This window comes from Phacochoerus africanus, chromosome 14 (genome assembly GCF_016906955.1).
Source record: "Phacochoerus africanus isolate WHEZ1 chromosome 14, ROS_Pafr_v1, whole genome shotgun sequence".
Lineage (NCBI taxonomy): Eukaryota > Metazoa > Chordata > Mammalia > Artiodactyla > Suidae > Phacochoerus > Phacochoerus africanus.
In genome coordinates, this window is record NC_062557.1 from 11,715,549 (window position 1) to 11,743,302 (window position 27,754).

Below are 27,754 nucleotides of genomic sequence, written 5' to 3' on the forward strand. Positions count from 1 at the left end.
CTGATGTATGTGCGGGCAGCCAGCCAAGGAGAAATGAGATGAGCGAGGGAGTCACAGCCCAAAAGTATTAAAAAAAAATGTTTTTTTGGCCAGGCCTGAGGCAGGTGGAAGTTCCTGGGCCAGATATCGAACCCAAGCCACGGCAGTCACTGCAGTGCATGACAATGCCAGATCCTTAACCTGACACACCTCAAGAGAACTCCCAAAAGTAATTTCTGATTCTCTTGCGTGGAATAAAAAAGTGTGACGGGCTGGGATCCCATGGCTTGCAGATGGAAAACTTCCAACATGACAGGAAGGAGCAATGCTTTGTTTCTTCTCTCTGGAGCAACAAACCAGTAAGAATATTTCCAACATTAATTTGAAAACAGGGATGATACAGTATTGAAGGGATTTTAGAATACAGGCCAACCTCCGAGATACTGTGGGTTCACTTCCAGACACCCCCCCAATAAAGCAAGTATCACAATAAAGCAAGTCACACACATTTTTGGGTGTCCCAGTACATATAAAAGTGATGTTTCCACTAGACTGCAGTCTGTTAAGTGTGCAACCGCATTATGTCTAAAAAAACCCAGTGTGCATCCCTTAATTAAAAAATGTCTTATTGCTAAAAAAAAAAAAAAAAAAAATCAGGCCATCATCTGAGCTCTCAATAAGTCCTAATCTTTTTGCATTGCTCACATCAAAGATCACTGCTCACAGGTCACCATAACAAATATAGTAATAATGGAAAAGTCTGAAATATTGTGAGAATGACCAAAATGTGATGCAGAGACACGAAGGGAGCGGATACCATTGGAAAAATCATGCCCATGGTCTTCCTCGAGGCAGAGTTGCCCCAAACTGTCAATCTGTAAAAAACGCAGCATCTGCGAAGCATTAATAAAGCAAAGCCCAGTAAAGTGAGGTCTGCCCGTACCTAGACTCTCCAAGATGCATGTGCGTTTTTTCTCATCGAGCTGATTTTTTAACTATAAGGCAACCCTCTCCCACTCCTTTCCCGGGGCTCATCTGTCCACTCGTTGCTGTGTTTCTAGGTATGTGACCATCAGCTCTCTGGTTTTCAGTATGGATTCCCAGTTCCTCTGTGCCTCAAGCAACACAGAAACTGTGCACATCTTCAAGCTGGAACACCTCACCAACAGGTAGGCACAGCGCCAGATGTGACATGCTCATTAGACTAAAGGAGTCGGATCCCAACCACTAGGCCGCCAGGGAACTCCAACAAAACAAAACAAAACAATTTTTTTTTTTTTTTTTGCTTTTTAAGGCCACGCCCACAGCATATGGAAGTTCCCAGGCTACAGCTGCCAGCCTACGCCAGAGCCTCAGCAACGCCAGATCCAAGCTATATCTTTGACCTACACCACAGCTCATGGCAACGCTGGATCCTTAACACACTGAGCGAGGCCAGGGATCGAACCTGCAACGTCATGGTTCCTAGTTAGATTCGTTTCCACCGCACCACAATGGGAACTCCTTTAAAAAAAAAATTTTTTTTAATTAAAAAACAGCAGGTGTTCTTTTTGCGGCTCAGCAAGTTAAGAACCCCACATTGCGTCCGTGAGGATGCAGGTTCAATCCGTGGCCTCACTCAGTGGGTTAAAGATCCAGTGTGGTCATGGCTGTGGCATAGGCTGGCAGCTGCAGCTCCATTTTGATCCCTTTCTTGGGAACTTCCAGATGCTGCAGGTGAGGCCCTAAAAATAAAAAATTAAAACAAAATAATAGTGAATTTGAAAAAGAAAAAATGCAGACTACAGGAGTCGGGTCCTGGTTATCCTGCCAGCATACGTGATTCCTTCTCCTTTTCAACGCCATGAACTTGACTTAGATTGTTATGTCTTCACCCTCCTGGTGAGTGCATGTCAGCAATGGCTCGGGGCTAATGCATGGCTGCACAAAACCTGGGGCTGCCCTCCTGACTTCTCAGCCTGGCTCTGCCCCTTCTGAGCTGCAGGTGATTTTATCTTCTCTACTTCTGTTTCCTTATCTGCAAGACATAAAATAATAATCATATGTGCATCTTAGGTTTATTAGGAGTTCCTTGACTGAAAGCCTAGCACAGAGTAAACACCTAGAAGTGTTAGCCAAGCTCACTATAAATACAGGCTTCATGAGAATGGGCTATACTGTGCTTCACAGACACTAAGGGTTTTTTGGTGTGTGTGTGTTTTTTACAAATTGAAGGTTCGTGGCAACTCTGCCCCAAGCAAGTCCACTGACGCCATTTTTCCAATAGCATTTGCTCCCTTCGTGTCTCTGTGCCACATTTTGGTCATTCTCGTAATATTTCAAACTTTTTCATTATTATGATACTTGTTACGGTGACCTGTGATCAGTGACCTTTGATGTCACCACTGCACGAAAGTTACAACTTGCTGAAGGCTCAGATGATGGTCAGCATTTTTTAGCAACGAAGCTTTTTTTTTTTGACCCTACCCACAGCATATGTAAGTTCCCGGGCCAGGGACTGAATCTGAGCCGAAGCTGTGGCAGCATCAGACCCTTAACCCACTGTGCAGGGGACAGAACCTGAGCCTTCGCAGCACCCCCAGCTGCTGCAATTGTATTCTCAACCTGCTGTGCTACAGCAGAAACTCCGATGAAGCATTTTTTTTTTATTATTAAGGGATGTACATTGTGTTTAAGACATGATGCCACTGCAAATTTAATGGGCTGCAATGTAGTGTAAACATCGCTTTTACATGCACGGGGAAAACAAGAGTGTGTGACACACTTTATTGCAACACTTGCTTGATTGTGACGACCTGGACCTAGCTCGGTATCTGTGAGGTTTGCCTGTGTCAGTCACAGCCGTTACCCAGCGCTGCGTGCCCGGGCAACCCGGACTGATGACTGTGCCTGAGAGAAGAGTGCAGTCCACGGGTATAAAGCGTGTGTTAGATTGCAGCCCGTGGTGTGTGTCCGCTTCCTGCTGCTGCAGCAACCAATCACCCCGGACTTAGGAGCTTGAAGCTGCACATGTTGGCTGCCTCACGTCCTGCCAGTCAGTCAGTCATCCGGGATGGCACCTGCTCCGTTCCCTGCTCAGGGACCCTCGAGGCTGATGTGCAGGTGTCAGCCCGCCTCATTCTCATTGGACTCAGTCCTTCCTCTCCCTGCTCGTCCCTGTTGTTGGTGAGAACGTGGGTCCTCGCAGCTCCAGGAGGGAAGTCCCTATTTCCTTGGTGGCGCTCAGTTCTGCGCGCCTCATGCGGCCTTCAAACCAGCAAGGTCACATTGATTCCTTCTAAGGCTCTTGACTTTTCTGAATTACCCTTCTGCCTCTCGCTGGAAAGAGCTCTCTGCTTTTAGGGCCCGTATGATTGACCAAAGCCACCTGGATCCTCTCCCCAGCGATGGTCACCTGAGCCCCGGACTGCAGTCTCTCCACCATCACAGGCTCCAAGGGCCAGGGCGTAGAATCTTGAGGCCACTCCCAGGAGCTCTGCCCACTGTAGCGGGTGGGTGCCCGTGTGTGGGTTGTCATTGCATGCACTGCACATCTGCAGGGGCATCTGACATGCCCCCCACCCTCCACCGGCTCTAAGACCTGCCTCAGAGCCCAGCCCTACGGCCACCCCACCCCCCCAAACCCTCTTCAATCATTTCACCTCAGAGACACCATTTTATTTTATTTATATAATGATTTTTATTTTTTCTATTATACCTGGTTTACAGTGTTCTGTCAATTTTCTACTGTACAGCATGGTGACCCAGTTACACATACATGTATGCATTCTTTTTTCTCACATTACCATGATCCATCATAAGTGACCAGATATAGTTCCCAGTGCTACACAGCAGGATCTCATTCCTAATCCATTCCAAAGGCAATAGTCTGCATCAATTAACCCCAAGCACTCCATCCATCCTACTCCCTCCCCTTCCCCCTTGGCAACCACAAATCTATTCTCCAAGTCCGTGATTTTCTTTTCTATGGAAAGGTTCATTTGTGCCATTTATTAGATTCCAGATATAAATGATACTCTATGGTATTTGTCTTTCTCTTTCTGACTTACTTCACTCAGTGTGAGAGTCTCTAGTTCCATCCATGCTGTTGCAAATGGCATTATTTCATTCTTTTTGATGGCTGAGCAGTATTCCATTGTGTATATATACCACATCTTCCTAATCCAATCATCTGTCGATGGGCATTTGGGTTGTTTCCATGTCTTGGCAATTGTGAATGGTGCTGCAGTGAACATGCGGGTGTATGTGTCTTTTTCAAGGAAAGTTTTGTCCAGATATATGCCCAAGAGTGGGATTGCTGGGTCATATGGTAGTTCTGTGTATAGTTTTCTAGAGACACCATTTTATAAGCTGGCATTGTCCTCGCACCAGCCCTTCTTACAGGCAGGTGACCGTGACTGTCCCCACTTTTCCCAGTGAGGACAGTGGGAAACGAAAGGTGAAGGAACTGTCACCCAGCCCTCCTTCCCCTGTGGTCCTGGAGTCCCACTGCCTGCATTCCGCCAGTGAAACCCGCCCCCCCCCCCCATTAGCTGCTCCCGTTATGACTCCGTGTCTCCACCCTGAGGGCAGGACCTGGGGGCGGTACTTCTATGTAGGTCCCACCCTCAGTGCCGTGCTCCAGGGCCCGCAGGAAGGTGTGTCCAGGGTGCTCAGGACCCTAGGACCACAACAGGAGGCCTGGAAAGGCTCATCGGATGGAAGCATCCCGGCGCAAAGAGGTTTGTCCGGAGACCATCCGGCCAGTTGGTAACAGTAAGAAATAAATACCAGCGCTTCGGAGCTGCAGTGTGTTTTCGCCACCAGGATCAATCCCGCAGGCAAGCGGCCTCTCAGCAGTTGCCGCCCTGGTCCTCGAGGGCTGCAGGCCTGGAGCGCACCCTGGGGTGGGGGTGTGCGCCCCCTCTGTTCTCCCTGCTGAGAGGAGCGGTCATCTGCTTTGTCTGGTGGAGACTGGGGTGACTGCAGGGGGCGCACCAGCTCCCTCTGAATTACCTCCGCCTTCCTGATGGCCGGTACCCAGTGGCTCCGGCCAAAGTGTCTTGCCCGGAGGTTCGCCTCCCACGCAGTCTGGCCCGGGAGGGCTCACGACTCAGACCGGCCTGTTCTTCCGTGAGCCCAGAACAGGCTGGGGCTGATTTTGCGGAGTCCAGGGCCTGATTCCATCTCCTTCGCTCGCGCTTAGTCCCCGTTTAGAAATCTAGACATCAGGCCAACCATCAGATAGAGCTTTCTTAATGTAGGGAGGTGGTAGCACTGGGAACCTCTTAACAGCTTCGCAATGGCCCTGCCGAGGGACAGACAAGCCCTCGACGCCCTCCGGGTTCTGCCGGAATGCCATGTCCCGGGTCGTTCCAGTGGGCAGAACATTCCGCCCAGGCACAGTGCCTTCCCGGGGAGGGGAGCGCGGTTTGGGCGCGGAGACTGCTGGACGGCTGCCGCGCCGGCCGCTCGGTCTCATCCTCGCCTGTGTGTTGCGCCCCCAGCCGGCCGGAGGAGCCTTCCACCTGGAGCGGCTACATGGGGAAGATGTTCCTGGCCGCGTCCAACTACCTCCCCGCCCAGGTGTCCGACATGATGAACCAGGACCGGGCCTTTGCCACCGGGCGTCTGCACTTCTCCGGGCAGAGGAACATCTGCACGCTGTCCACGTACGTTCCGCGCCACCCGCTCTCCGCACGCAGGAACCGCTAGAGATGAGTTTTCCCAAAGCACACAATTCCCCAGACACGCAAACGCTTTTTCAAGAAAGCCAAGGGGAGACGACAGCCAGGCAGGGCGGGCAAAGTCAGACCCTCTGCCGTCGGCCCGCAGCTGCTTTTCCCCCATGCGGTTGGACCATTTCTCAGGCGGCAGGTGGAAACTGGTTACAGTGACGCTGTTGGGAACAGGTCCCACGGAGCTAAGGAAAAAGTCTCTAGGAGTTCCCTTTGTGGCTCAGCAGTAAGGAACCCGACTAGTATCCATGAGGATGTGGGTTCCATACCTGGCCTGGCTCTGTGGGTCTGGGATCCGGAGTTGCCGTGAGCTGTGGTATAGGTCACGGAGGTGGCTTGGATCCTGCATTGCTGTGGCTGTGGTGTAGGCTGGCGGCTACAGTTGTGATTCAATCCCTAGCCTGGAAACTTCCATATGCCACAGGTGCGGCCCTAAAAAGCAAATAATAATAATAATAATAACAATAAAAGTCTTTATGTAAAAAGGCTCTAGTTCCAAAGTTTAGGTTCCGACACCTATGGGGTCGACAGATGGTTTACCTAAGATGTTTAAAAGCATTTATTTTTTTCTTTTTTGTGTCTTTTTAGGGCAACACCCGCGGCATATGGAGATTCCCAGGCTAGGGGTCAAATTGCAGCTGTAGCTGCCAGCCTACGCCACAGCCACAGCAACATCAGATCCGAGCTGCATCTGCCACCCATACCACAGCTCATGGCAACACCGGATCCTTAACCCACTGAGCGAGGCCAGGGGTCGAACCTGAGTCCTCATGGACGCTAGTCAGCTTTGATTCTGCCGAGCCACAACAGGAACTCCTAAAATCATTTCTTAAAGTTGAACATTTGAAACATTTCGCAAAACTCGCCAGCAGAGATGGCTCTCGCTTCCTTCCTGTCGCCATTAAAGGCAGAGACACACGTAAGGTGGAGACTAGGCTGATGTTCTTGTCGGCAGGAGAATTTCACAGAATTGCAGGGGGTGCGCGCATCATCTTATCTCAGCCACAGGATCCTGTGCAAACAGGAAATAATCCTCAAGGCAGGCCACTGGGACGCAAGGCAAACAAACAGCCAGACACCCAGACTCTGGGGTCGGCGGGCTGTGGCACGAGAAGTTGGTGACGCCCAGGGGAGTGGGGCTTTGTCCCTTGAAGCTGGTCTGAAGCCCATGTTTGTTATAATCACAGCACGTGTTTCTCTTGGCTCGTAGGATCCAGAAATTGCCCAGGCTCTTGGTCGCATCCTCCGATGGACACCTGTACATCTACAATTTGGACCCTCAGGATGGAGGAGACTGTGTCCTAATCAAGACCCACAGGTGAAGAGACGAGTTTTCGGAAAGCCAGCCTTTCAAAGAGCCGGCCTGGCCGCGTTGCCCCCTCGCCAAGAACCGCGAGAGCCTTGGCCTCGCTTTTCCTTTCTCCTTCACGACCCGTCCTGGCGGTGGCCAGCCCCTGGGCTCACTTTGGGCGTCCTCTCCCCCTGTGACAGAGGGCAGACAGGAGACCATGAGCTGCCACTGTCCCCTCACCTGGAGCTCCCCTGGGGGGCCTATTTGGTGTCCTCCCCAGCTGTTCCTGGAAGCACAAAGGACCAGTCTTCCTTCATTAGACGTGAAGTGTCGTGGTTGACCCTCGAAATGTAAGGCCCCTTGGGTGCACCCCAACCTGGCAGGGAACTGAGAGGCCCACACCTTCAACTCAAGGGGCCAAGCATGCGCTTCCTAATTCTTTTGCTTTTCCTCTTTTAGGGCCCCACACATGGCACATGGAAGTTTCCAGGCTAGAGGTCGAATCGGAGCTGCAGCTGCCGGCCTCCGCCACAGCCACAGCCACAGCCACACAGGGTCTGAGCTGCGTCTGTGACCTACGCCACAGCTCACGGCAACGCCAGATCCTTAACCCACTGAGACGAGGGCTCAAACCCACATCCTCGTGGATGCTAGTCCAGGCTCACTTCTGCTGTGCCACAACGGGAACTCCCCTCGTGCTTGTCCTCTTGGCAGTGTCCTAGGTGTGTGATGATCTTTCTTTTTCTCCTCCTTTCCCTCTTCATCGGGGCAACTAGCTTGCTTGGCTCAGGAACCACCGAAGAGAATAAAGAAAATGACCTCAAACCTTCATTACCTCAGTCTTACGCCGCCACTGTAGCCAGACCAAGCCCGTCTTCGGCCTCCACGGTGCCAGGTGAGCGGGTGGGGGTGGGAACCTGTGTGACAGCAGCCTTCTGCTCCTGTCACTGCTGCTCTCCCTGCACCGTTTATTCCCTCCCGGGTGATGCCCTGGGAGTAACCTCTTAACTCAGGTCCCTAAACCTGGCAGGCATGGCCCCCAGTGGTCATCTCCCAAACAAGCAGCAGCAACCCTTTGCCTCCTGGAGGATTTGCCCTTGGGTGGAACGTTTGAGGTGCTGGGTGGAAGGGCGGGTGAGACCAGCTGTGCAGAGGCTTAGGGATCGTAAATGGGGGGATTTGGGCTCATCCGGAGCACTGTGTGCCCCGGTGAGAGGCAGAGGCGGCCTCCGTGGTTTCCCCGGATTCTCGCTTTGCTGAGGTTGGGCCCTGGGGTCACCATGTGGCTTCTCTCACCACGTCGCCTTATTGGTTTCCAGGTTATTCTGAGGACGGCGGGGCACTCCGAGGAGAGGTTATTCCTGAACACGAGTTTGCGACGGGACCAGTGTGTCTTGATGATGAGAATGAATTCCCCCCTGTGAGCATCAGGAATCCTTAAGGGCGGCTCAGGCTGTGTGCTGGGAACCCTTCCCCTGGGGCGCGGGGCGAAGCCCCTCTCCCTGTTACTGAGTCCATAACAACTAATCCTCCTCTCTGATAGCCGGAAAGCCATAGACGTCTGTGATGCCGCGTGCTCCAGACCCCGCAGGCCAGCCCACCTGACCGCCCTGCGGTGGAATAACCGAGTACTAATCTAGGGAGGCCCGGCGGCCTTGACTTTGCTTCTTTAGCCCTGTCTCTGCCACTCACAAGGTGGGGACGTGCCTGTGTATGTCAACTCCTTTTCCCTCGGCTCCAGAGGTGCTCTAGCAGGGTGCTGCCGTCCCTGTGCTAGAGGGGAAGGATCCAACAGGGCTGCCCCCCCTTCCCCGGCTCTGACAGGGCAGACCCCTGACCAGTAACACCCACGCGGAGAGCAAGCGGCGGCACAGAGCCCTCTGGCCTCCTCTAGTGGGTCTGCCTGGAGTCCTGCTCCAGCTGTTCTGACCCCCAGGGCCCCAGGGGTAGCGGGGCACTGGGTTTGGCCCCTTCCAGCGTCCCAGTGTCAAGAGAAGCTTGTGCCCCCAGCTGGCTGCCAGGGCCTCTCCTCGGCTTCCCATCCTTTGAGCTTCCGTTCAGAGCAACAGGTAGACCCCTCTTGCGAGCTGCAGTTAGAGAACAGCCCAGACAGTCCCCTGGAGACCATTTAGAGGAGTTCCCTGGTGGCTCAGGAGGTTAGGGATCTTGTGCTGTCACTGCTGTGGCATGGGTTCCTTCCCTAGCCTGGGACCTTCCACATGCCACGGGCTCAGCGCCCCCCCCCCCCAAATAATCATTCAGAGATGGAAGCCCATGCTTAGGCCAAGACTTGGGAGGTCAACCGAGTGTCCTTCCCGGAGGCAGAGAGAAGTGGCCGTCGGGCAGAGGTCGGGCTGTGTGTCTTCTGGTCATTGTCTTGTATCTGTTGGATTCTATTTGCAAAAGGATGAAGCGTGGGTCTGGCTTCTTTCCTGCTTAGGTCCATGGGACAATCTAACAAATTTTTTAAAAACGAGCTGCCGTGGGGCCATCTGTGTAGGACAAGAGGGCGTGTTTGTGATCTCAGCTCGCAGTTGACATCTCTGGCTTTTAATAGGCCAACTGCCAAGTACAGTGCCAACAAGTGAGTTTATAGTTCACGGGTGGAAAGCAGTCATGCTTAAAAGAACACTAATTACCCATTTAAAAACATCTGTTGGCTTGTGGCCTCCCCCCAAAACCAGTTGTTTTGCCTTTGGGTTCTCTTGCCCCCAACTAGCCAGATAGGGAGGTTTTCTCTCCCCCAAGTTGGTGGTAGTTTACCTGAAGCTGCATCTTCCAGGAACCCAGAGCAGGTCGGAGGCTTTGGGGATACAGGTCGCCGTCTGACCCATCATTAAGTTCCACTTCAGCAATTTGGGTCAGAAGTCTGTTTCTGTTATAAAAAGACCATTAGAATCTTAACAGTAATCAGAGTAGACCTCACAACCTTTTAGATTTAGAGTCGGATACTTCAGGTGTTGGCATTCGGAAGGTGATCCCTTGCCAAAAAACACCTGGACCGAATAATAGGTACATAGAGCAGATCATTCGGGGTGTAAAAAAGAGAGAGAGGGATGCTTAGGAATGAGCGCTAGAATTTGTTGAACGTCCTTTTTGCCCATATGCTGCTGGGAAGCCGGGTTTGAGCCAGTGGTCCTGTCTCCCTCTTAAGGACCAAATGAGTGAAAGTCAGTTTATGGTGCATGGGGGGTGGGTATTTATGCTCAAGGAAATCCCCCTGCCCGAGAGAGGGTCCATTATGGAATGAGTTCCCTCACGCGGTTGCTTGGTCCTGGCCATTTTGAAGCAGCCCAGTGAAAGGGGCTCTGAGGCTGTCAGACCGCCGCCCTGCAGGCAGCCAGCCAGGGGAGGGCTGTGTTCCTGAAAGACAGGGATGCAGTGGCAGGTAGGCTTCTCCAACTCACCGTGCAAAGGTCAGAGGCCTGAGCACCGGTGGGAGCTTCTCCAAGCAGGGACCATCTCAGCCACACCCTCGTTGGCAGGCAAAGTCACCTGGCGATGCCAGACACTTCCCGTCTCTGTGTCTGTGCGAAACAGGTGTGCCTAGCACATACCTGCCCAGAACCCACGCCTCTGCCCGATGTTCCTCAGAAACTTCCAGGACCCTGCACGGATCTTGGGGCCTCAGCTTGGTCCCCATCCCTTGTCAAGGACACGCGTACCTGTTTGCCCGGATCATCTCACAAAGGGCTCCCTGGGTGATTGCCTCTTTTTGACACATACCGACACTTCCCCGCGTAGGATCACTCTTAGCTCTCTGGGGTTTCCTCTGCCCCAAGAACAGGGCAAGAAAAGAGAATCGACCATGTCTGGTCCCTTAGGAAGATTCAGGAAGGGAGCAGCTTTTGGTTCCATCCCAAGCTCACCCTCCCCACGCCGACAAGTCTGCCTATTTTCCGACACTCGTCTCACTCTTGGGAGCAAGAGGAAGGGAGCTGGTTCCAAGGGTGTTTGCTGACTTGTAGTGATTTAGCAATCGGTGTTTACAAGTGAGATGAGCCTTTAAACACACACACACACACACACACACCATAAACATATCAACACACACGTGTATTTTACAAAGAGTATTTTCTGAAACTGGGCCATTCCCGTCTACACGCCAATTAGACGGGTGACTCTTCTGTGGCCATTTGTGAGGGTCAGTCTGGACGGACGGATGGGAACGCTCCCCCCCGCTGGGGCCCAGCTCTGTCCCCGACTGTTTAGCCTGCCTCACCGCCCCTTCCCGGAAAGAGTAAGGCCCTTCTGTTTTGATTTCGGTAGATAATCTTGTGCCGCGGAAATCAGAAGGGCAAAACGAAGCAGTCATGATGAGCAGCGCGCCTCAGAAATCAGGACCTCCCTGTCAGGTGGTTTTGGAGGAAACCAGGAAGGTGGAAGAAAGGCGTGCGGTTGTGTGAGCGGAACGGGGGCAGGAACCCCAGGCGCCGCCTGCTTAAGCCCCGGGACGGGACGCGGTCCACTGTCCAGCAAGCTCTTCTCAGCCCCGGTCGCCGGTGGGGACAGGTGACGTGGTGTATCTACGTCCCACTATTGAAAGTGTGTTACAGCCACGGCGTCGACGCGAACTAACCATATTGGTGTCTAACCCGAAGTTTATATTTTAAAGGGCATCCTTTTTAAAATGTATGCTGTGTAAAAATGTACTTACAGGAAGACCTCTTCGAACTGTATTTCTTGTATATGACATACATAGAGAGACTGTTTTAGCCAAGCAAAATATTTTTGCAGTGATTGAGAATACATCATTTATTACCTTTCAGTCCCACTTAGGACACTAATAATAAAACCATGGCAATGCACTTTTGAGGCTTTAAAAATTCATTTCTTTGTGGTTTTTAGGAAGCAGGAAGAACTCCTAGAGACTTTAAAACAGCCATTTGACCGAGCAAAGGGGAGGGAGGGAGGGAGGGAGGGCCTGTGGGCTTTTTCTGCTCTGAGACCTGGGAACAGACCTAACTTTGTCAAATCTGCATCCCTGGGGAGCTTCCTGGACACGCAGGATCTCAGGCCCCATCCCAGGCACACCTGGTCAGAATCTGCACTGTCACAAGCTCCCAGGGGACCTGTATGCATGTTAAAGACTGAGAGGCCTTGCTCTAGATACCAGTTGGGATGAACCTATGTTAAAATGACCAGCGAAACTGGGCCACAGTGGGAATGCCACTCAATTCATTTTTTTAAATTCATATTTTAAAAAAAATAAAAGTATTGGGGTTCCCGCAGTGGAAACGAATCCGACTAGCATCCACGAGGATGCAAGTTCGATCCCTGGCCTCTCTCAGTGGGTAAAGGATCCGGGGTTGCCATGAACTGTGGTGTAGGTCACAGACTCAGCTCGGCTCTAGCGTTGCTATGGCCGTGGTGTGGGCCAGCAGCTACGGCTCCAATACAACTCTTAGTTTGGGAACTTTCATATGCTGCGAGTGTGGCCCTAAAAGACAATACATAAATAAATAAAAGTATTGGAGTTCCCTGGTGGTGCAGCAGTTAAGGAGTCAATGTTGTCACTGCTGAGGCTCGGGTTGCTACTGTGGCTTGGGCTCCATCCCTGGCCCTGGAACTTCCACACGCCTCAGGTGCAACCAAAAAAAAAAAAAAATGAATTGAGTGGCATTCCCACTGTGGCCCAGCAGGTTAAGAACCCAACATAGCATCTGTCAGGACGGGATCCCCAGCCTCGCTCAGGAGGTTAAGGATCTGGCATTACCACAAGCCAAGGCTTAGGTAGCAGATGTGACTTGGATCTGGTGTTGCTGTGGCTGCGGTGTAGGCTGGGCAGCTGCAGCTCTGATTTGACCCCTAGCCTGGGAACTTCCATATGTTGTGGGTGCAACTATTAAAACAAATTTTTTTTTAATAAAAATAAATAAAATACAATCTCGGAAAAATTTTTTTTAAAATGTAGTGAGTGCCCGCTCTGCATCATGTAACGTTCCAGGGAGGCATTTTCACGTCCTGCCTGTTTAATCCTCAAAATCAGCTTACAAGTTAGGTTAAATAATTGCCCACATTCAAAAGTTAGGTCTTGAACCTGGTCTGACCCCAAAGCCCAGGTGCTTCTGCTTACAGCTCGGTGCAGTGTGCTCGCAAACCAGCATGCGGAAGGGACAGCAGGGGACACAGACTGGTAGCCTCAGAACAAAATTCTGAGACTTATCATAAAAGCAGGCATCACTGTGAAGAGGGGGAAACTGCAGCTCAGAGGTGAACGGGCCTGGCTCATTTCCTGAGAGTTCTGTTATACGGCCTGGCAGCGGCAGGCCGTTCGCTGGGGATTACAGCAGGGAGTGACCGAGGGGTCCCGCGTATAATCAGCTCTGGAGATGTGGTCATCCGCAATGTCCCGAAGGACACCTCTAAGAGCCTCTCTGACCTTGGGCAGCACCCGCTGGTACTCGGCACTGCCCCTTTCCAGAGGGGCAGCTTCTGCAGCATCATCGTCCAGATTGAAGATAAGGGGAGGCTCGTGGTGCTGCTCAGGGCCGACACTCCCATCACAGGCTTTGGCTCCACCTGCAGGGAGGGTGACAAGAGACACCCCATCAATCTCAGTGTGGGCCCTGTGTTGTGAAGACGGCTATGATGGATTATAAATGAATTCCAACATAGCGGACTTGGATATTCCAGCGACTGCACTCCCTGTCAGAGCAGTTGCCTTGAGAATCTATACTCATGGTAGGGATGCTCGACTGTCCAAAGGGATCTGGAACTCCTCCTTGGACTTGCCTTCAGGGCCAGCAGGACACGGCCTCAAACATCATTCACTGGAGTTCCCGTTGTGGCTCAGTGGGTTAAGAACCCAACTAACTCTCCCTGAGGATGCGGGCTTGATCCCTGGCCTCACTCAGTGGGTTAAGGATCCGGCATTGCTGTGAGCTGCGGTGTAGATCGCAGACACGGCTTGGGTCCGGTGTTGCTGTGGCTGTGGCGTAGGCCGGCAGCTGTAGCTCTGGTTCGACCCGTAGCCTGGGAACTTCCATGTGCAGCAGGTGCGGCCCTAAAAAGAAGAAGAAGAAAAAAAAAAAATCTTTCACCTCTACCCTTCGGGAGTGAATTTGAATTTTTTGGCAAATGGATTTCTTGAAGGCAGAGGATACTCAATTTGGCAAATTAGGCAGGAAGGCGAGGTAAGTCATTTCACGTTGGGTTGCAATTTGGTTTCTTGTCAGAATTAGAATCTGGCTGGTAAGGCAGTCCCCACAGAGGGGTGACGAAAATGTTCAGAGGGATGCCAGTATCCATGGCTGTTAATGATTCAGATGACTTTTTTCCTTCTGTTTCCATACAAAAAAGTAGGTAGGGCTTCTGACAGAAATGAATATAATATAATTGAATAAACAAAAAGAATTCAGACAAAGGAGAGCCCTCGGAATACGGGCAACCCTAAACCCCTCCCTTCCTTCCTAGCCGGCAAACAAGAATAAGGCAGACATTTACCAGCTGCCTGGGCGAAGCGGAAGACGTAAGAGACTTTCCTCCACTGGCTCCCCCTACAGGGGACCTTCCCTGACGGAACTGTTGTGCATCCTTGTGAAAATCACAGCTGGGTCATGATGGTCCAGCTGATGGCTTTCTGTCACACCCTCCTCTACAAGGTGAGAGCATAACGCCCAAGCAAATCTTCACGTCGGGGCCCAAGCCACACTGCCTGAGCCTGCAGCTTTCATTCTGAACCTACCTGGACAGGATAAAATCTGAAACACTGAGAGAGAAGAGAGGGTAGATCACACAGCCTTGACACAGTCCCCTCAAAGAACAAAAGCGCAAGGAAAAAAAAAAATCATCTCAATAGACGCAGAAAAAGATTTGACAAAATCCAACTCTCTGTCATGATATAAACACTCAACAGACGCGGAACAGAAAGGAACTTCATCAACCTGATAAAAAGGAGCTGTGAGAAACCCACAGCTACCATCGGCCTTGGTAATGAAAGACTGAATGCTTTCTCCCTAAGATCGAGAGCAAGACGAGAAGGGCTGCTGTCACCATTTCTCCCCAACATCATGCTGGAGGTTCCCGCCAGAGACATCACTCAAGAACCAGACACAAAGGGCATCCAGACTGGAAGGAAAAAGTAAGACCACCTCTATTTGTAGAAGAAATGATCTTACAGGGAGCAAGGCAAATGGACACAACTCTCCAGCTGAAAAGCAGAGACTATCACACTGAATGACAAAGCAAGACTCTGTTCTACGCTGTCTACAAGATCGCATTTAAATATGAACCCAGTTGTGTTAAAAGTAAAGGGAAGAAAATAGATACATCATAGAAACAGGAAGCATAGGTCTGGAGTGGCGTCTCTGTAATATTAGACACAATACACTTTAAGGCATGGAGTACCAAGATAAGAACGGGTGTTTCTTAAGAATAAAGAGTCGATTTTTAAGGAAGACAAAACGAATGGGAAATACAGACAATCCACATCCTAAATGGAGATTCTTGACCCTCTCGCTCAATAATTGATAGAATAACTATACAAAGAGTCCAGAAGAATACAGGTGATCTGTACAACCATCAACCCCCTTCACCTACCTGAAATGAATGGAATAGGATACACAAGAACTGCAAAATACACACTTGCTTCACTTCCACATGGTAGGTTCACCAACAGACCACCTGCAAGGCCATAAAGTCGGTCTCGGTAAATTTCAAAAGACTGAAAACTTCCAGAATGTATTTTCTGACCATAGCAAAATGGAATTAGAAATTACAAAGAGAACTAGGAGGTTCCCCAAAAGTTGGACATTAAGCAACAAATCTGTAAATAACCTATAGGTCCAGGAAGAAATTAGACAAGATATTAGAAAATACTACCAACTAGATAATGAAAATAAAACAGAGAATGTGTGAGATGCAGATAAAGTAATGCCTAAAGAGAAAACTGAGACTATAAATGTTCATATTGGAACATCAAAGTTTAAAATTCATTATCTAAAAGCCCTCCTTAGGAGACTAGTATAAGGAGAGTAAACTGAAGTAAGTAAAGACAGAAAAATAGAAATAAAAGCAGAAATCAGGACAGGAAATAATAGAGGAAATCAACAGAGATAAAATTTGGTTGATTAAAAAGATGAATCAAAAGGATAGTGAGGGAATAGTATGAGCAATTTTAGGCCAATAGATTTTGACAACTCAGATGCAATGGAGAAATTATTTTAAAAAATGCAACGTATCGAAGCTGATACGAGAAGAAATAAAAAAACCAGAATAGCCCTAAACCTAGTAAAGAAATTAAATTTATGACCAAGAACTTTTCCATCAAGAAACCTCCAGGCCCAAATGGCTTCATAGAGGAATTCAATCCAACAGGGAAGAAATCATCTCAGCCCCTTCCAGGAAACAGGGGAGAAGGCAACACTTCTCAACTAACTCCATAGGTCAGCAAAACCCTCATACCAGATCCTGACACAGACACTGCAAGAAAGGAATATCATAGACACAACCTCGGCAAATCCAAGCCATCAATGTACAAAAATAAGAATACATTACAACTAAACGGAGTTTATCCAGAAATGTAAAGTTAGGAGTTTCCTGGTGGTGTAGCGATTAGCCCTCAAGCGTTTTCACCGCTGTGGCCCGGGTTCAATCGCTGGTCTGAGAGCTGAGATCCCACTTTAAGCCACTGCACGCAGCAGCCAAAAACCAAAAACCAAAAAAACCCAGAAATGTCAAGTTGACTTAATATTTGAAAACCCATAGGTGTAATTCACAGCATTAAGAGGATCCGTAAGCAAGTATGTATACGTTTATAAAAACTCATCAAATCATGCACTGTAGATCTGCCTTTTACTGTGTGTAGAGGTTCCCTTAGTTACTTTTTTATTTTTTTTTATTTTTTTATTTTTTTTTGTCTTTTTTGTTGTTGTTGTTGTTGTTGTTGTTGCTATTTCTTGGGCCGCTCCCGCAGCATATGGAGGTTCCCAGGCCAGGGGTTGAATCGGAGCTGTAGCCACCGGCCTACGCCAGAGCCACAGCAACGCGGGATCCGAGCCGCGTCTGCAACCTACACCACAGCTCACGGCAACGCCGGATCGTCAACCCACTGAGCAAGGGCAGGGACCGAACCCGCAACCTCATGGTTCCTAGTCGGATTCGTTAACCACTGCGCCACGACGGGAACTCCCCCTTAGTTACTTTTTTAAAAATAAAAAAACAGTAAGACCACTTCATTCTAGGCCACACACCAAAACAGACTAGTTGTCTTTTAAGGCTACTCCGAGTTGATGACCCCCAAAATCGCATCTTTATCATGGATAGACACATGTGTCTTTCTCTAATCTAATGTAGCAGATGTCAATTCATCTCACTTACCGAAAAGCAGTTTTAAGAAAGTAAGATGCAAGGAGTTCCTGTGGTGGCGCAACATTTCTGCTGTACCGGGATGCAGGTGTGATCCCTGGTCCCAGGGAACAGTGTTTAAAGGATCTGGTGTTGCCATAACTCTGGCATAGGTTGCAGCTGCAAATCAGGTCTGATCCCTGGTCTGGGAACTCCATATGCTGCCAGGGGGCAGTCAAAAAAAAAAAAAAAAAGAAAGAAAGAAATTAGGATGCGGATTTTTTCAAGGACAAATGTGTGGGAAGGGAGGAAGCAGAAACATCCAGGCCTCATCCTTTTTCATCCTGTTCAGCTTTCATCCCCTCTGTTGCAATTTCCCATCTCCCCTTGCTAACTCTCCTGGGAGTTTGTTGACTCCTCTGAAGAACGGACCCCCCCCCGGGTATCATCATCCCTATCGGATTGTGATCATTTTAAACAGTCCTATGACTTCACAGTAATGTTTAGGATCCCAGTGCTATATGGTGCCAAGGGCTTTCTGGCAGGGTTATGACTTCTGAAATTAACTCAGCCTGGAGAAACCATACCTCTTAGATAGTGTAATAGAAAGGCTGTAATCTAGACACTTTCCATCTGAAAGCATACCAAATATCTGACTGGTTTGCATGTTAGGTTTGGGAGAATCAAAGAGTCTTGTGGCATTTTTAATATCCCTCAAGTTATGAACTCAAAGAGCTTGTTTTGTTTTTCTGCCACATTTTCTTTGGGGTCACTTATTCATGCTCAGGGAAAATAATTGTTGTTTTTCATTCTGTAATTCTTTGGAAAGCTCTAATATTAAATAACTGAATCAAATTGGAATCCACCTCAGGTCCCAGATTTTGGTGGTGGTGGTGGTGGTGGCGGGTTTGGGGAAGTGGGTGTTTTCCAGTCATCATAAAAAAGCGTTAGGGTTCCCACAAGGTACGAGATTCTGTGCCAAGCACATCGAGACACCAAAGATTAAAGAGCATACAGGACTGTGAGTTTAGAGAGCTCAAAACTACTAGAAAAGGAGTTCTACTGTGGCGCGGGGGGTTAAGGATCCTGCAAAGTGACTGCAGCGGCTCAGGTCACTGCTGATAAATTGCACGGGTTTGATCCCTGGCCCAGGAACTTCCCCAGGCTTTGGGCGTGGCCACAAAGAAAAATAAGGACTACCAGAAGAAACCAAACATGTCCTTAAAAAACTGGTATAGATGGCGGCATGTGTTGAATGTCGCATTCTCCGTATGCTCCTCAGCTGAGAAGACGAAGCGTTCCAGGATCCAGGTGGCCTTGAAAGCCGAGAGGGATTTTAATCTGGACACCGAGGAAGAGGGCTGCTGCTCTTGGAGAGCTAAGACTAGAAAAGCAGAGGGACCCAGGACGGAGGGAGTCTGAATTCAGCCGGAAGCAGGAAGCCCACTGGAAGATTTTCGGAAGCATCTTGACTCTGTATCATGTTTCTAAAATATACATTTAAGCCGGTCACAGGGTGAGCCAAGAAGGAGAGAGACTTCGGTTTGCTAAACAGACCTCTCACATCTATTTTCTGAAACAATCTATTGTCAAGTAAATGACACTTGCAAGTATCTCTGAGCTTCCATTTAATGTTCAGCCAAACTGGCATTGAAAGCACAACAACGAGATGAAACATTCTTCCTGTGAAAAGGGCTGTAAATGTGCTGGTCTCGCTCTGAGCTTTTGCTGGAAATCCAGGCGGGCTCTGAGCTTGCTGGAAATCCAGGCAGAAAGACCTTGTGTGCGTATTTGCGGGTACAGAGGGCCTGCCGGGCCCTTGGGTGCTGAACCCTTCTGCTGGACTAGGGTTTGGGGGTGGCACCATCAGAGATGCTGAGAGGAGAAGGAGAGCAGCCCACTGTCATTCCTGGAGGCCTGGGTGAGAGTCCAGGGGGGCGGGGCGGGGGAGGGGTGCTCACCAACGAACTCACCGGTGACATAGAAGGCCTTGTACCGCTCCAGGCGCACTGTCTCAAGGGCTCCATCCTCTCCGGCCGCCCCACTGTTGGGGTGAAACAGCACCTGAGAAAGGGTGGCAGGGCCTACGAATAAGGAAACCTTGCTAGACTTGTGGTTGCCAAGGGGGAGGGGGAGAGGGGAGGGTGAGGGATGCACAGGGAGTCTGGGGTGAGTAGATGCAAGCTATTCCATGTAGAATGGCTAAGCAATGAGGTCCTGCTGTACAGCACAGGGAACTCGATCCAATCCCTCGTAACAGAACATGATGGAAGAGACTATGCGGAGAAGAATGTCTGTGTGTGTGTGACTGGGTCACTTTGCTGTACAGCAGGAATTGACAGAACATTGTGATTCAACTATAATTAAAAAAAAAAAAACACAAAAACTCTGCTAGGTGCTCCCTGGACAGCATTCCTTTCTTTGTCATGGTCCCTGCTCCCCATTGTTGTGGCTCTGTACATGGGAGGAAAAAGAAATTTCCAGATTCAAAGCAAGGTGTAGACATGACTGTGTCTGTTTTTATAGCCCAAAGACAAAGGAGGGCAAGGAGTGGTGTGCCATACACCTGCGGACCTGCTGGTTGGCTGGGGAAGAAGGGGGTCTTTGCATATACTTGCTGGTTGGTTGGGGGCATATAGGGGTGGGGTAAGGCGTGGGCCCCATAGCTCTTCCAGTGGGGGCGGGGGAGACATAGGCCAAGTTGGTCAAAGGGGAGGAGGTGAGAAGCCGGGCTGCCTACCTTTCCTAGTAGCGGGGGTAGGAAGGAGTGGGCCAAGTTGCCGGGGTAGGGAGGTCCTTAGTGCCATTGTAACAGTTACAGTGAGACAAGTGGGACGATAAGGGTCTGATAATGCTTCTCTCCCCGGGAGGCTTTTTGAGTTCCATCTCCCTGGAGAAGCCTTGAAGTCCCACCCCCATCACACCCCCAAACCCACCCCCAGCCCCGCAGCCCAGCCCCCAAACACCAACAGACACAGGCCTGGGTCCACAATCAGCCAAATGCAGGGAGTCTGTGTGAAGCAGCCCTTCGGCTAGTAAATTAATCCGAGTGGGTTACGGCTCTGCCCGAATTCCTAGGCTCAGGACTAGCCGTGGAATCTGCGGGGTCCAGTGCAAAGTGAGGGGAGAAACCGAATCCAAAAATTAAGAATTTCAAGCACATGTGCTTTAACACAAGCGCAGGGTCCTTCTCCGCGGGAGACCCTCAGTGACTGCAGAGGTCACTCGCCTGCCTGAGCCCCACCTCTCAGATTCAAGAAGTGGCCTGGGAACATGCATCTTTTAGAAATATTCCCAGGGCGTCTGATGCAAAGGGGAGGGGATCCTCAGACCTCCTGGACAAAAGGCTTCTGCACCCTCCAGTCGACTTTTTGACTCTCACGTGAGCAAAGCTGGCATAAAAGGCATCCCTGAGAGGATGGCTCAGCATGACTGGTCCAGAACTGCGCTCAGCCTTCCCTCGGGACGCAGGTCGCCTTTGACGCGATCCTGCTGCGCTCAGACTGTGAGAAAACCTTCTTCACCAGGGATGGAAGAATCGCCCTGCAACACGGTTAACCTAGGGCAAGGTTGGGTAGAAAACAAATGACTAGCATCCTCAGTAAGCTGGTGGATTGAGGCTGGAAGCGTGAGACCAGCCCTGGTATGAATCATGACCGATATATATCGCTGGAAAGGCGCTTATGTGATTCAAAGTTTCCATGGAGCTAAAAAAAAAAAAAATGAGAAACATCTGTTGCAGCAGTAAACAGCTGTCCCCCCAAGTTTCCCGGCTCTGAAAGGATGCCAGTGAGGGTGGGGCTCCTCCCACACCTGCTGCTTCCGTGCTCTCGTGACAATCCTGCAAGTACACCCCCCCCCCACCCCCAGTGTGATGGCAGCAGGCTTCTTCCAAACAGGAAAAGAAGTCGCAACTCAAAACCCTCACTTCTTCCAACCCTGCAGGAAGCCAAGCCTCTCACCGCAGGAGGCTGTTTTGTTTCCTTCTGGAAAGGGCAGGAAGTGGGAGACTTGGAAAAATCTATTGTCAACTGATCTATGATGTCCTCAGACACCCAGGAGATGGGAGTCAAGGTCCGCCGGTTCCAATCACGGACGTTATTTGAGTTTCAGTAACAGAAAATCCATGAGGGTGGGCTGCCACGTTCAGGATATTTATCCAGCGTTACCAGGCACCACTTCCGAAATCCAAGAGGAAGCGAAGTGGCTCCCTCTCAGAAACGTGGATGGATTTTGGAAAACTTGTATATGCCTTTCTTTCCCCTTTGGGCAGACTGACTATGGTGTTCTTGTTTATATCAACATAGGAAGGAGGTTGGTGAATTTACACATGAATCACAGCTGAAGACATTTCCTCTCCAGAGGACACTCGCTCCAAATTTCAAAGATAACTTTATCTTCGGCAAACATGTTGCATCTTCTCAGTTGTCTTTCTCACCTGTTGGCTTTGTTTTGTTTTGTTTCAAGCAGGGGGCGTCTCTTTGTGTTAGGCTGGTGTTTATGCAGCTTCCCCAGAAGCAGAGCTTCCCACCTCTGACCCCAGCAGGTGGGAGCTCACGGCTCCAGTTCTCCAAAAGCGGTCAGCCACTGGCCACCACTCCGGACAGCATCTTTCACCACTAGGGGCCTCCCTTCTCCCTAAGAGAAGTGATCCGTGTTCCAGAGACTAAGCCCTAGCCTCTGTTTCCTCAAAGTACCACCTCCAGGGACTTACCGAGCATTGTAAGACCCACGTAGCCCCAGACTGGTTTGGGCTGGATGGATGCAGAGCCATTAAGGAAGTCTTTCCTTGGCTGACAATTTTCAGACTTGGCCATGGCAACCTGGGGCTGAGAGAGGACTTGACATTACAATCTCCGCCTTCTTCTGGGAGCCAGACAAGCACAAAGTAGGATACTTGGTGCCAAGCTGTGTGCCCTCCCCCGCCCGGCTCCCCTGTCCCTCCTTGTGGTATCTCTCACCGCTCGAGGTCGGCAGCAGAAGGCCAAGCAGATGCAGGAACTTGCAGCATGGTGTCTGCGGCTCCTGGTTTTGAATGTCGCAGACCCCACAGCTGTAGCTGCCCACGAAGGGGGTGGTGAGAAGATCATTCAGCAGGGAAAACCAGTAGCCCATTATTTGCTTGTAAACCTCTCCCAGTGGGGCCTGGGGTGGAGGCGGTGAGGCTTTGCCAGAGGGTACCCGGGGCCCAGGTTGCTTCAGCTCTTCCACTTTCCGTGACTCATTTGCAAAAGAGGGAAGAACCCCGTTGCTGAGATGTATTTGCATATTGTTCTGAGATGACGATCGAGGAGTTACTTGGAGTTTCTTGAAACTGGAATGGTTTTCTAAGCCCACCCTTGTTAGAATGTCACGAGCCCAGGATGTCGCCAAGAGTGAACACACGAGTTGTGTTTATTAGACTTACGTGTGCGTATGTATGTATACACACATGTATGGGTGTGTGTGTCTGTTATCACTCATATTTTCACCCCCTGGCCCCCCTTCATCAAATTCGAGATGATTTCCTCTCGTCTCTTTTGGGGCTGACCAGAAAAGACCAAGGGCAAATTCAGGGCCACTGGCTACCTACGCCCGCCTCTCAAGCATCTTCATTCGCATGACAGGGGTCTAGCACTCTCCAAGGCTGGACACGGCCACAGGTGCCAGCACCCAGGCGCTTTCTCTCTTGAAGATCTCGTCGGCAGCTTCTAGCAGGTGGTAAGCACGGCTGTTTCCTTCTGGGCCACGGGGTGTGGTTAGGGAGCGAATCCGCCCGAGGCCAGCTGCATCACCACCCATCATCCATCCCCACAAAAACCCCAAACGGCCTTGTGGCTTCTCTCTGGTTCTCGTACCCGGTTCCCGGGCCCAACCCCATCGGGGCCTAGACCGGTAACTGCTAAGCCCCAAAGCAGGGGCCTCCAGGCGTCTGCAGAAAGCGGCAACTTGAGAAAGAGAGCGAGCCTTCTCGCCTCGGAAAGCGGAAGTTCCGCGCCAAGAAGCTGGCTTCCACCGGGGGCTGGACAACGTCAAGGAGACCGCAGTCCCCGAAGCCCTTCCTGGTGACCCCAATTATTCTATTAGCAGCCGTGTCATAAACACTCGGGAGCACCTCTCCGCTGACGTCCTCAATCACCCCCCAGGGTCACATACTGCACACTCGCAGCCCAGGGGCGGAAACCACCTTCCTGCTTGGCTGGGGTGCGGGAGCAGGGCTCTGCCTGGAGGGGTCCGCAGCTCGGAGGGGGTCCGAGAGGCCGGGAGGAGCAGTCCTTCTCGGGGGGGCCACCCCGGGCATCGTCTGACAACCCCTAGAGCCTCCCCGGGGGCCCACTCCGCACCCGTGTGCCAGCTGTCGGGAAGGGCAGCTCCAGGAACTGCCACCGTCCGTTTGACTCACTTCCCTGTGACCCCCGGTAAAGCCAGAAATAGACCCTTTGATGTGTGGGTCCCTAACTGAGAAGCCGGGCTCACCGGGCCTTCCAGAGGGGGTTCCGGGTTCCGCAGGCCTCCTTCCCTCCTCCCACTTCCTCTTCCTTTTGGCAAAAGTAAAACACACAGAGAGACAGGGAAAGGCCATCAGGCCCGACCCTTCCTGGCTGCTGCTGCCACCGAAGGCTTCAGAGCACACGGAAGCGGGGGACACTGGGGGCTGGAGAGCCGTGCGTGTGCTCAGCCCTCTAGGAGCCAGGAAAAGTCAAGGGCAAGAGGTCTTTCATTCATTCATCCTTCACGCATTCATTCATTCAATGTGAGCTTATTGCATGCCGGCTGGATGCCAGACACTGTGCCACCTGTACTGAGAATTCCACGGCAAGAACCCTGCCCTCGGAAGCTTTCCATTCTGACGGGGGAGCCCCACCATACACAACCCACAATCCCTGGTCACGCACCGCATCCAACAAAAATGTGCCAAGTGCCTGTATCCTGTCAGAAAATTAATTCGTGGTGAGAAAAAAAAAAAAAAATCATTCGTCACAGGGAATAAGCACCAATGCATGGTCACCCTAAGCCAGACTATTACATATAAATCTGGATTGAGGAGTTCCTGTTGGGGCTCAGTGGGATAAGAACCTGACATAGCATCCATGAGGATGCAGGTTCGACCCCTGGCCCCGCTCAGTAGGTTAAGGATCCTGTGTTGCTGTGGCTGTGGTGTAGGCTGGCAGCTGCAGCTTCAATTCGACCCCTAGCCCAGGAACTTCCATATGCTGCAGCTGTGGCCATAGAAAGGGGGGGGGGGGGAAATCTGGGTTGAGCCAGGGGATTAATTAGGGAAGAAAGGGGGGGAGTGGAAAGAGGGGTTCATCTCAAAGGAGTCACTCCTCGGGGGTTGTCAAAATGCATCTTCGGCAGCACGTACATCTCCTGAGGATGGTTCTGTTTGCACAAAGGCAGCCAGGCCCCAACGAGAGGCGACAGGCCAACCTCCTGAAAAGCCCAGGTAGGACACATGCTTTCTCTGCTTACCCTGTGCCCAGCTGGCGCCCCGCCAAACAGCACCTCAGAGGCATCCAGACCGTCAAAGTGTCGGTCCCCGGGCAAGCTGGCCCCAGCCAGGGCCACCACGGTGGGGAAGATGTCCAGCACGCTGCAGGAAGACCAGGACAGCATCAGCCCCCACCCTTCCCAGGCTCTCTCTCGCCGGCCGTGCTGTGGTCAAGAGCCGCCTGGACCAGCCCGGACCGAGCACCGTCAGCCCCCTGTGGGGTTCCCCCTCCCCGGGGCCTGCCTGCCTTCCCAGTTGGATGTCTGCTCCTCCAAGAGGCAGAATGGTGCCGTGGTGTTGCCTGCGTTCACATCCCAGCTCTCACCGCCTGTCCGGTTCCTCAAACGCCTCAGGTTTCTGGTCTCTGAGTTCCCATGGGGGCTCAGCTGGTTAAGAACCTGACTCATATGCACGAGGATGCAGGCTTGATTCCTGGAGCCTTGCTCAGTGGGTTAAAGATCCCGAGTTACTGCAAGCTGGGGCATAGGTTGCAGATGAGGCTGGGATCCTGTGTTGCTGTGGCTGTGGCATTGCTAGGGAGTTGCTGTGGCTGTGGCGTTCAAGACTGCATCGCTGCCAATGCCACAGCTACAGTTCCAATTCGACCCCTAGCCTGGAAACTTTCATATGCCACAGATGTGGCCCTAAAAAGAAAAAGAAAAGACGTTTTCTGGTCTCTAAAATGGGCGTGATAATAATAGAGTCCACTATCAGCGTGATCAAAAAGTGCCTCCTGGATGTCTGTATTATAATTACCCACAGGGGCACCCCTGCAGACCTAAGAACTCAGGGGTTCTACCTGGCACCAACCAGGCCACTGCCACCCGCCGAGAGGGAACACTCTGTGACGGGTGCCTGCAAGAGAACATTCGCTTTGATGTTCCTTCCCTGGGTCTCTGGGTCACAAATACCTCGTCTTTGTTTAGAATGCCATTGTGTGTGAAACATTCCAGCCTCTTTTGCTTAGCTCTTTCACTCCCATTACAAAATAAGTACGTGTCCCCAGTGAGAAGAAATGATAACATCCAGAAACCCAAAGGAGCAGCCAGCACACAAACAGTCCCTCACCCAAAGGCAGCCACCATGAACATTTCGGTGAATTTTGTTAATTTGATTTTCGTTTGAAGTCATGTGGTACAATTTGACTCCGCTCTAAGGCCCATCTCCCGCCAGCCCGTTGTGCTCACATTAGGGAAAAACTCTTCAGCAAGAACAGACCGGCTGCCCCTTCCACCCGAGCTGTGCACCTGCGAGCCAGGCCCGCTGAGTCAGTGGGACCGGATGGAGCCCGGAGGGCAAGGGCAGCGTGAAGCTGGACTTCCCCAGGAAGGAGGGGCCACCTGAGGCTGGGCACAGTGGCAAACTTCAGACTCGTGCAGGGGGAAGGTCTCCAGAACTACATCTGAGTCTGGGGAGGGTGGCATCACCACATCATCTTTCTCTTTAAATTTTTTTTTGTGGGTTTTTTGTTTTGTTTTGTTTTGTTTTGTTTTTGGCTGCACCCAAGGCATGTGGAAGTTCCCAGGTCAGGGAGCAAATTCGAGCCACAGCAGCAACCTGAGCCACTGCAGTGACAACGCCAGATCCTTAACCCGCTGTGCCATCAGGGAACTCAAAGCCTTACTTTTCAAGAGGAGCTACAGAAAGGACCCCTCCCCTCTGCCAGCCTCTTCTCCTCCTGTCCAGGACTCTGCCTACAACCCCAGGAGGACTCTCTCCTTTGACTATGATGCAGGGTGTTTCTGGTTCGCCTTTAGCTTTCACAATCCACGTAGCTGGCGGCTTATCTCTAGAGATACACGTTCCAGGAGCTGACATCCCATATGCATGCAAAGTCAAGAAGTGCTCAGTAGGCACTTGCAGAGGACAGGACGGTCCAGAAACCTGTCCAGAGTCCAAGGTTCCTGCCTCAGAGCGGACAGCACAGAGGACTGCAATGCAGTCTGAAAAGGCCAGGACGGAAGGGGCTGCTGCTCTTTGTTGGAACTTTCTCTAAATGATGTCTCTAAGAGAGGTCGGCCTCCCAGGTGGGTCAGATCAGTGAGCCAGAAAGACGGGATCCGAGTTCAGTGCTCAGAAAGCGTGGTCCACTTTCTTTTTCCATCTTCTTTCCGCCCCACCCCCTCCCTCACGTGAGGCGGAGCATCCGAATCATACTGCACGGATTCGAATCTTCACGGAATCCTATCACCCCAGAATGAAGCCAGATCCTCAGAGGGAGGATCCGGAGCACAGAGGAAAGCTCCAGGTCCCCGAGAAAAGCATCCATCTCCACGACACGCCAACCTAGCCCTGAAGCTACCAAGAGGCCCCTCTTCATGGGAAGGAGGAAGCCAAGCTCCCCCCAGCACCACCCAGGGTGGGAGATCCTCTGGGCACACAGAGCCCCAAGAGGAGGGTGGGCGTGAGACCACCTCCCTGTCTCCCTCCACAGCCCACTGCCAGGCACAGGCGGTGTGTGAAAGGGGATGTGTGGCCAGTCCCTGCCCCGGCAGCATGACACCTAGGCACCCCCCAGCACCACCCAGGGTGGGAGATCCTCTGGGCACACAGAGCCCCAGGGTGGGAGATCCTCTGGGCACACAGAGCCCCCCGGCGCCGACTTGGAGAAAGCATCGGTCCTGCAAAGCCCACCAAGGTGGCCCCCAGCCACTGCAAACCCTTCCTAGGAAACAGATCCTGGGAGTCTCTGAAACCTTGGAGAAAGGGACCAAAAAAAAAAAAAAAACCCAACCTCAAACCTAATTTTCAAGTTTCCACAGTTACTATGATTCTCAGGGAGGAAGGCTTTAGGGAGACACTTTCTAACCTTCATGAAACCTTGGTTCCGTTGCCTTTGCGGTCACTTCCTCCATATGAAACACTCAAAACTGTATCTTACAACTGTGTTGACATCAAGAGTAGCTAACTACCATTTCCTTCAACCTAAAAGAGTGTGGTTGTTTTTCGCCTGGCTTTCAAAGCAAATTCAAATCTTACGTGCCCCCCGGTGCTGTGCCTCTCTGCTCT

The 27,754-nt window shown here is 51.2% G+C and overlaps 2 protein-coding genes across 8 annotated transcripts in view; one reads left to right on the forward strand and one right to left on the reverse strand.

The window, feature by feature from the left end:
• WIPI1 (WD repeat domain, phosphoinositide interacting 1) overlaps nucleotides 1-11,795 on the forward strand; it is a 36,717-nt gene extending 24,922 nt beyond the window's left edge. Inside the window, exons 8-13 of the mRNA XM_047756935.1 lie at nucleotides 1,041-1,148; nucleotides 5,466-5,630; nucleotides 6,907-7,014; nucleotides 7,764-7,882; nucleotides 8,307-8,407; nucleotides 11,257-11,795. Of these exons, the coding sequence (XP_047612891.1) occupies nucleotides 1,041-1,148; nucleotides 5,466-5,630; nucleotides 6,907-7,014; nucleotides 7,764-7,882; nucleotides 8,307-8,407; nucleotides 11,257-11,304 (649 nt within the window). The 3' untranslated portion in view covers nucleotides 11,305-11,795. The remainder of the gene's footprint in view (nucleotides 1-1,040; nucleotides 1,149-5,465; nucleotides 5,631-6,906; nucleotides 7,015-7,763; nucleotides 7,883-8,306; nucleotides 8,408-11,256) is intronic.
• Nucleotides 11,796-12,923: 1,128 nt separating this feature from the next.
• The window catches only part of ARSG (arylsulfatase G), a 126,583-nt gene continuing 111,752 nt past the window's right edge, over nucleotides 12,924-27,754 (reverse strand). For 3 of the 7 annotated variants that reach the window (XM_047756612.1, XM_047756611.1, XM_047756613.1), the window contains exons 10-12: nucleotides 24,727-24,847; nucleotides 19,248-19,338; nucleotides 17,532-19,149 (exon numbers count right to left, since the gene is read on the reverse strand). In XM_047756612.1, the coding sequence (XP_047612568.1) occupies nucleotides 18,659-19,149; nucleotides 19,248-19,338; nucleotides 24,727-24,847 (703 nt within the window). In that variant the 3' untranslated portion in view covers nucleotides 17,532-18,658. Of the gene's footprint in view, nucleotides 13,510-17,531; nucleotides 19,150-19,247; nucleotides 19,359-24,726; nucleotides 24,848-27,754 lie in introns of those variants that run through there. The other 4 variants (XM_047756615.1, XM_047756614.1, XM_047756617.1 and 1 more) reach the window with 4 other exon arrangements.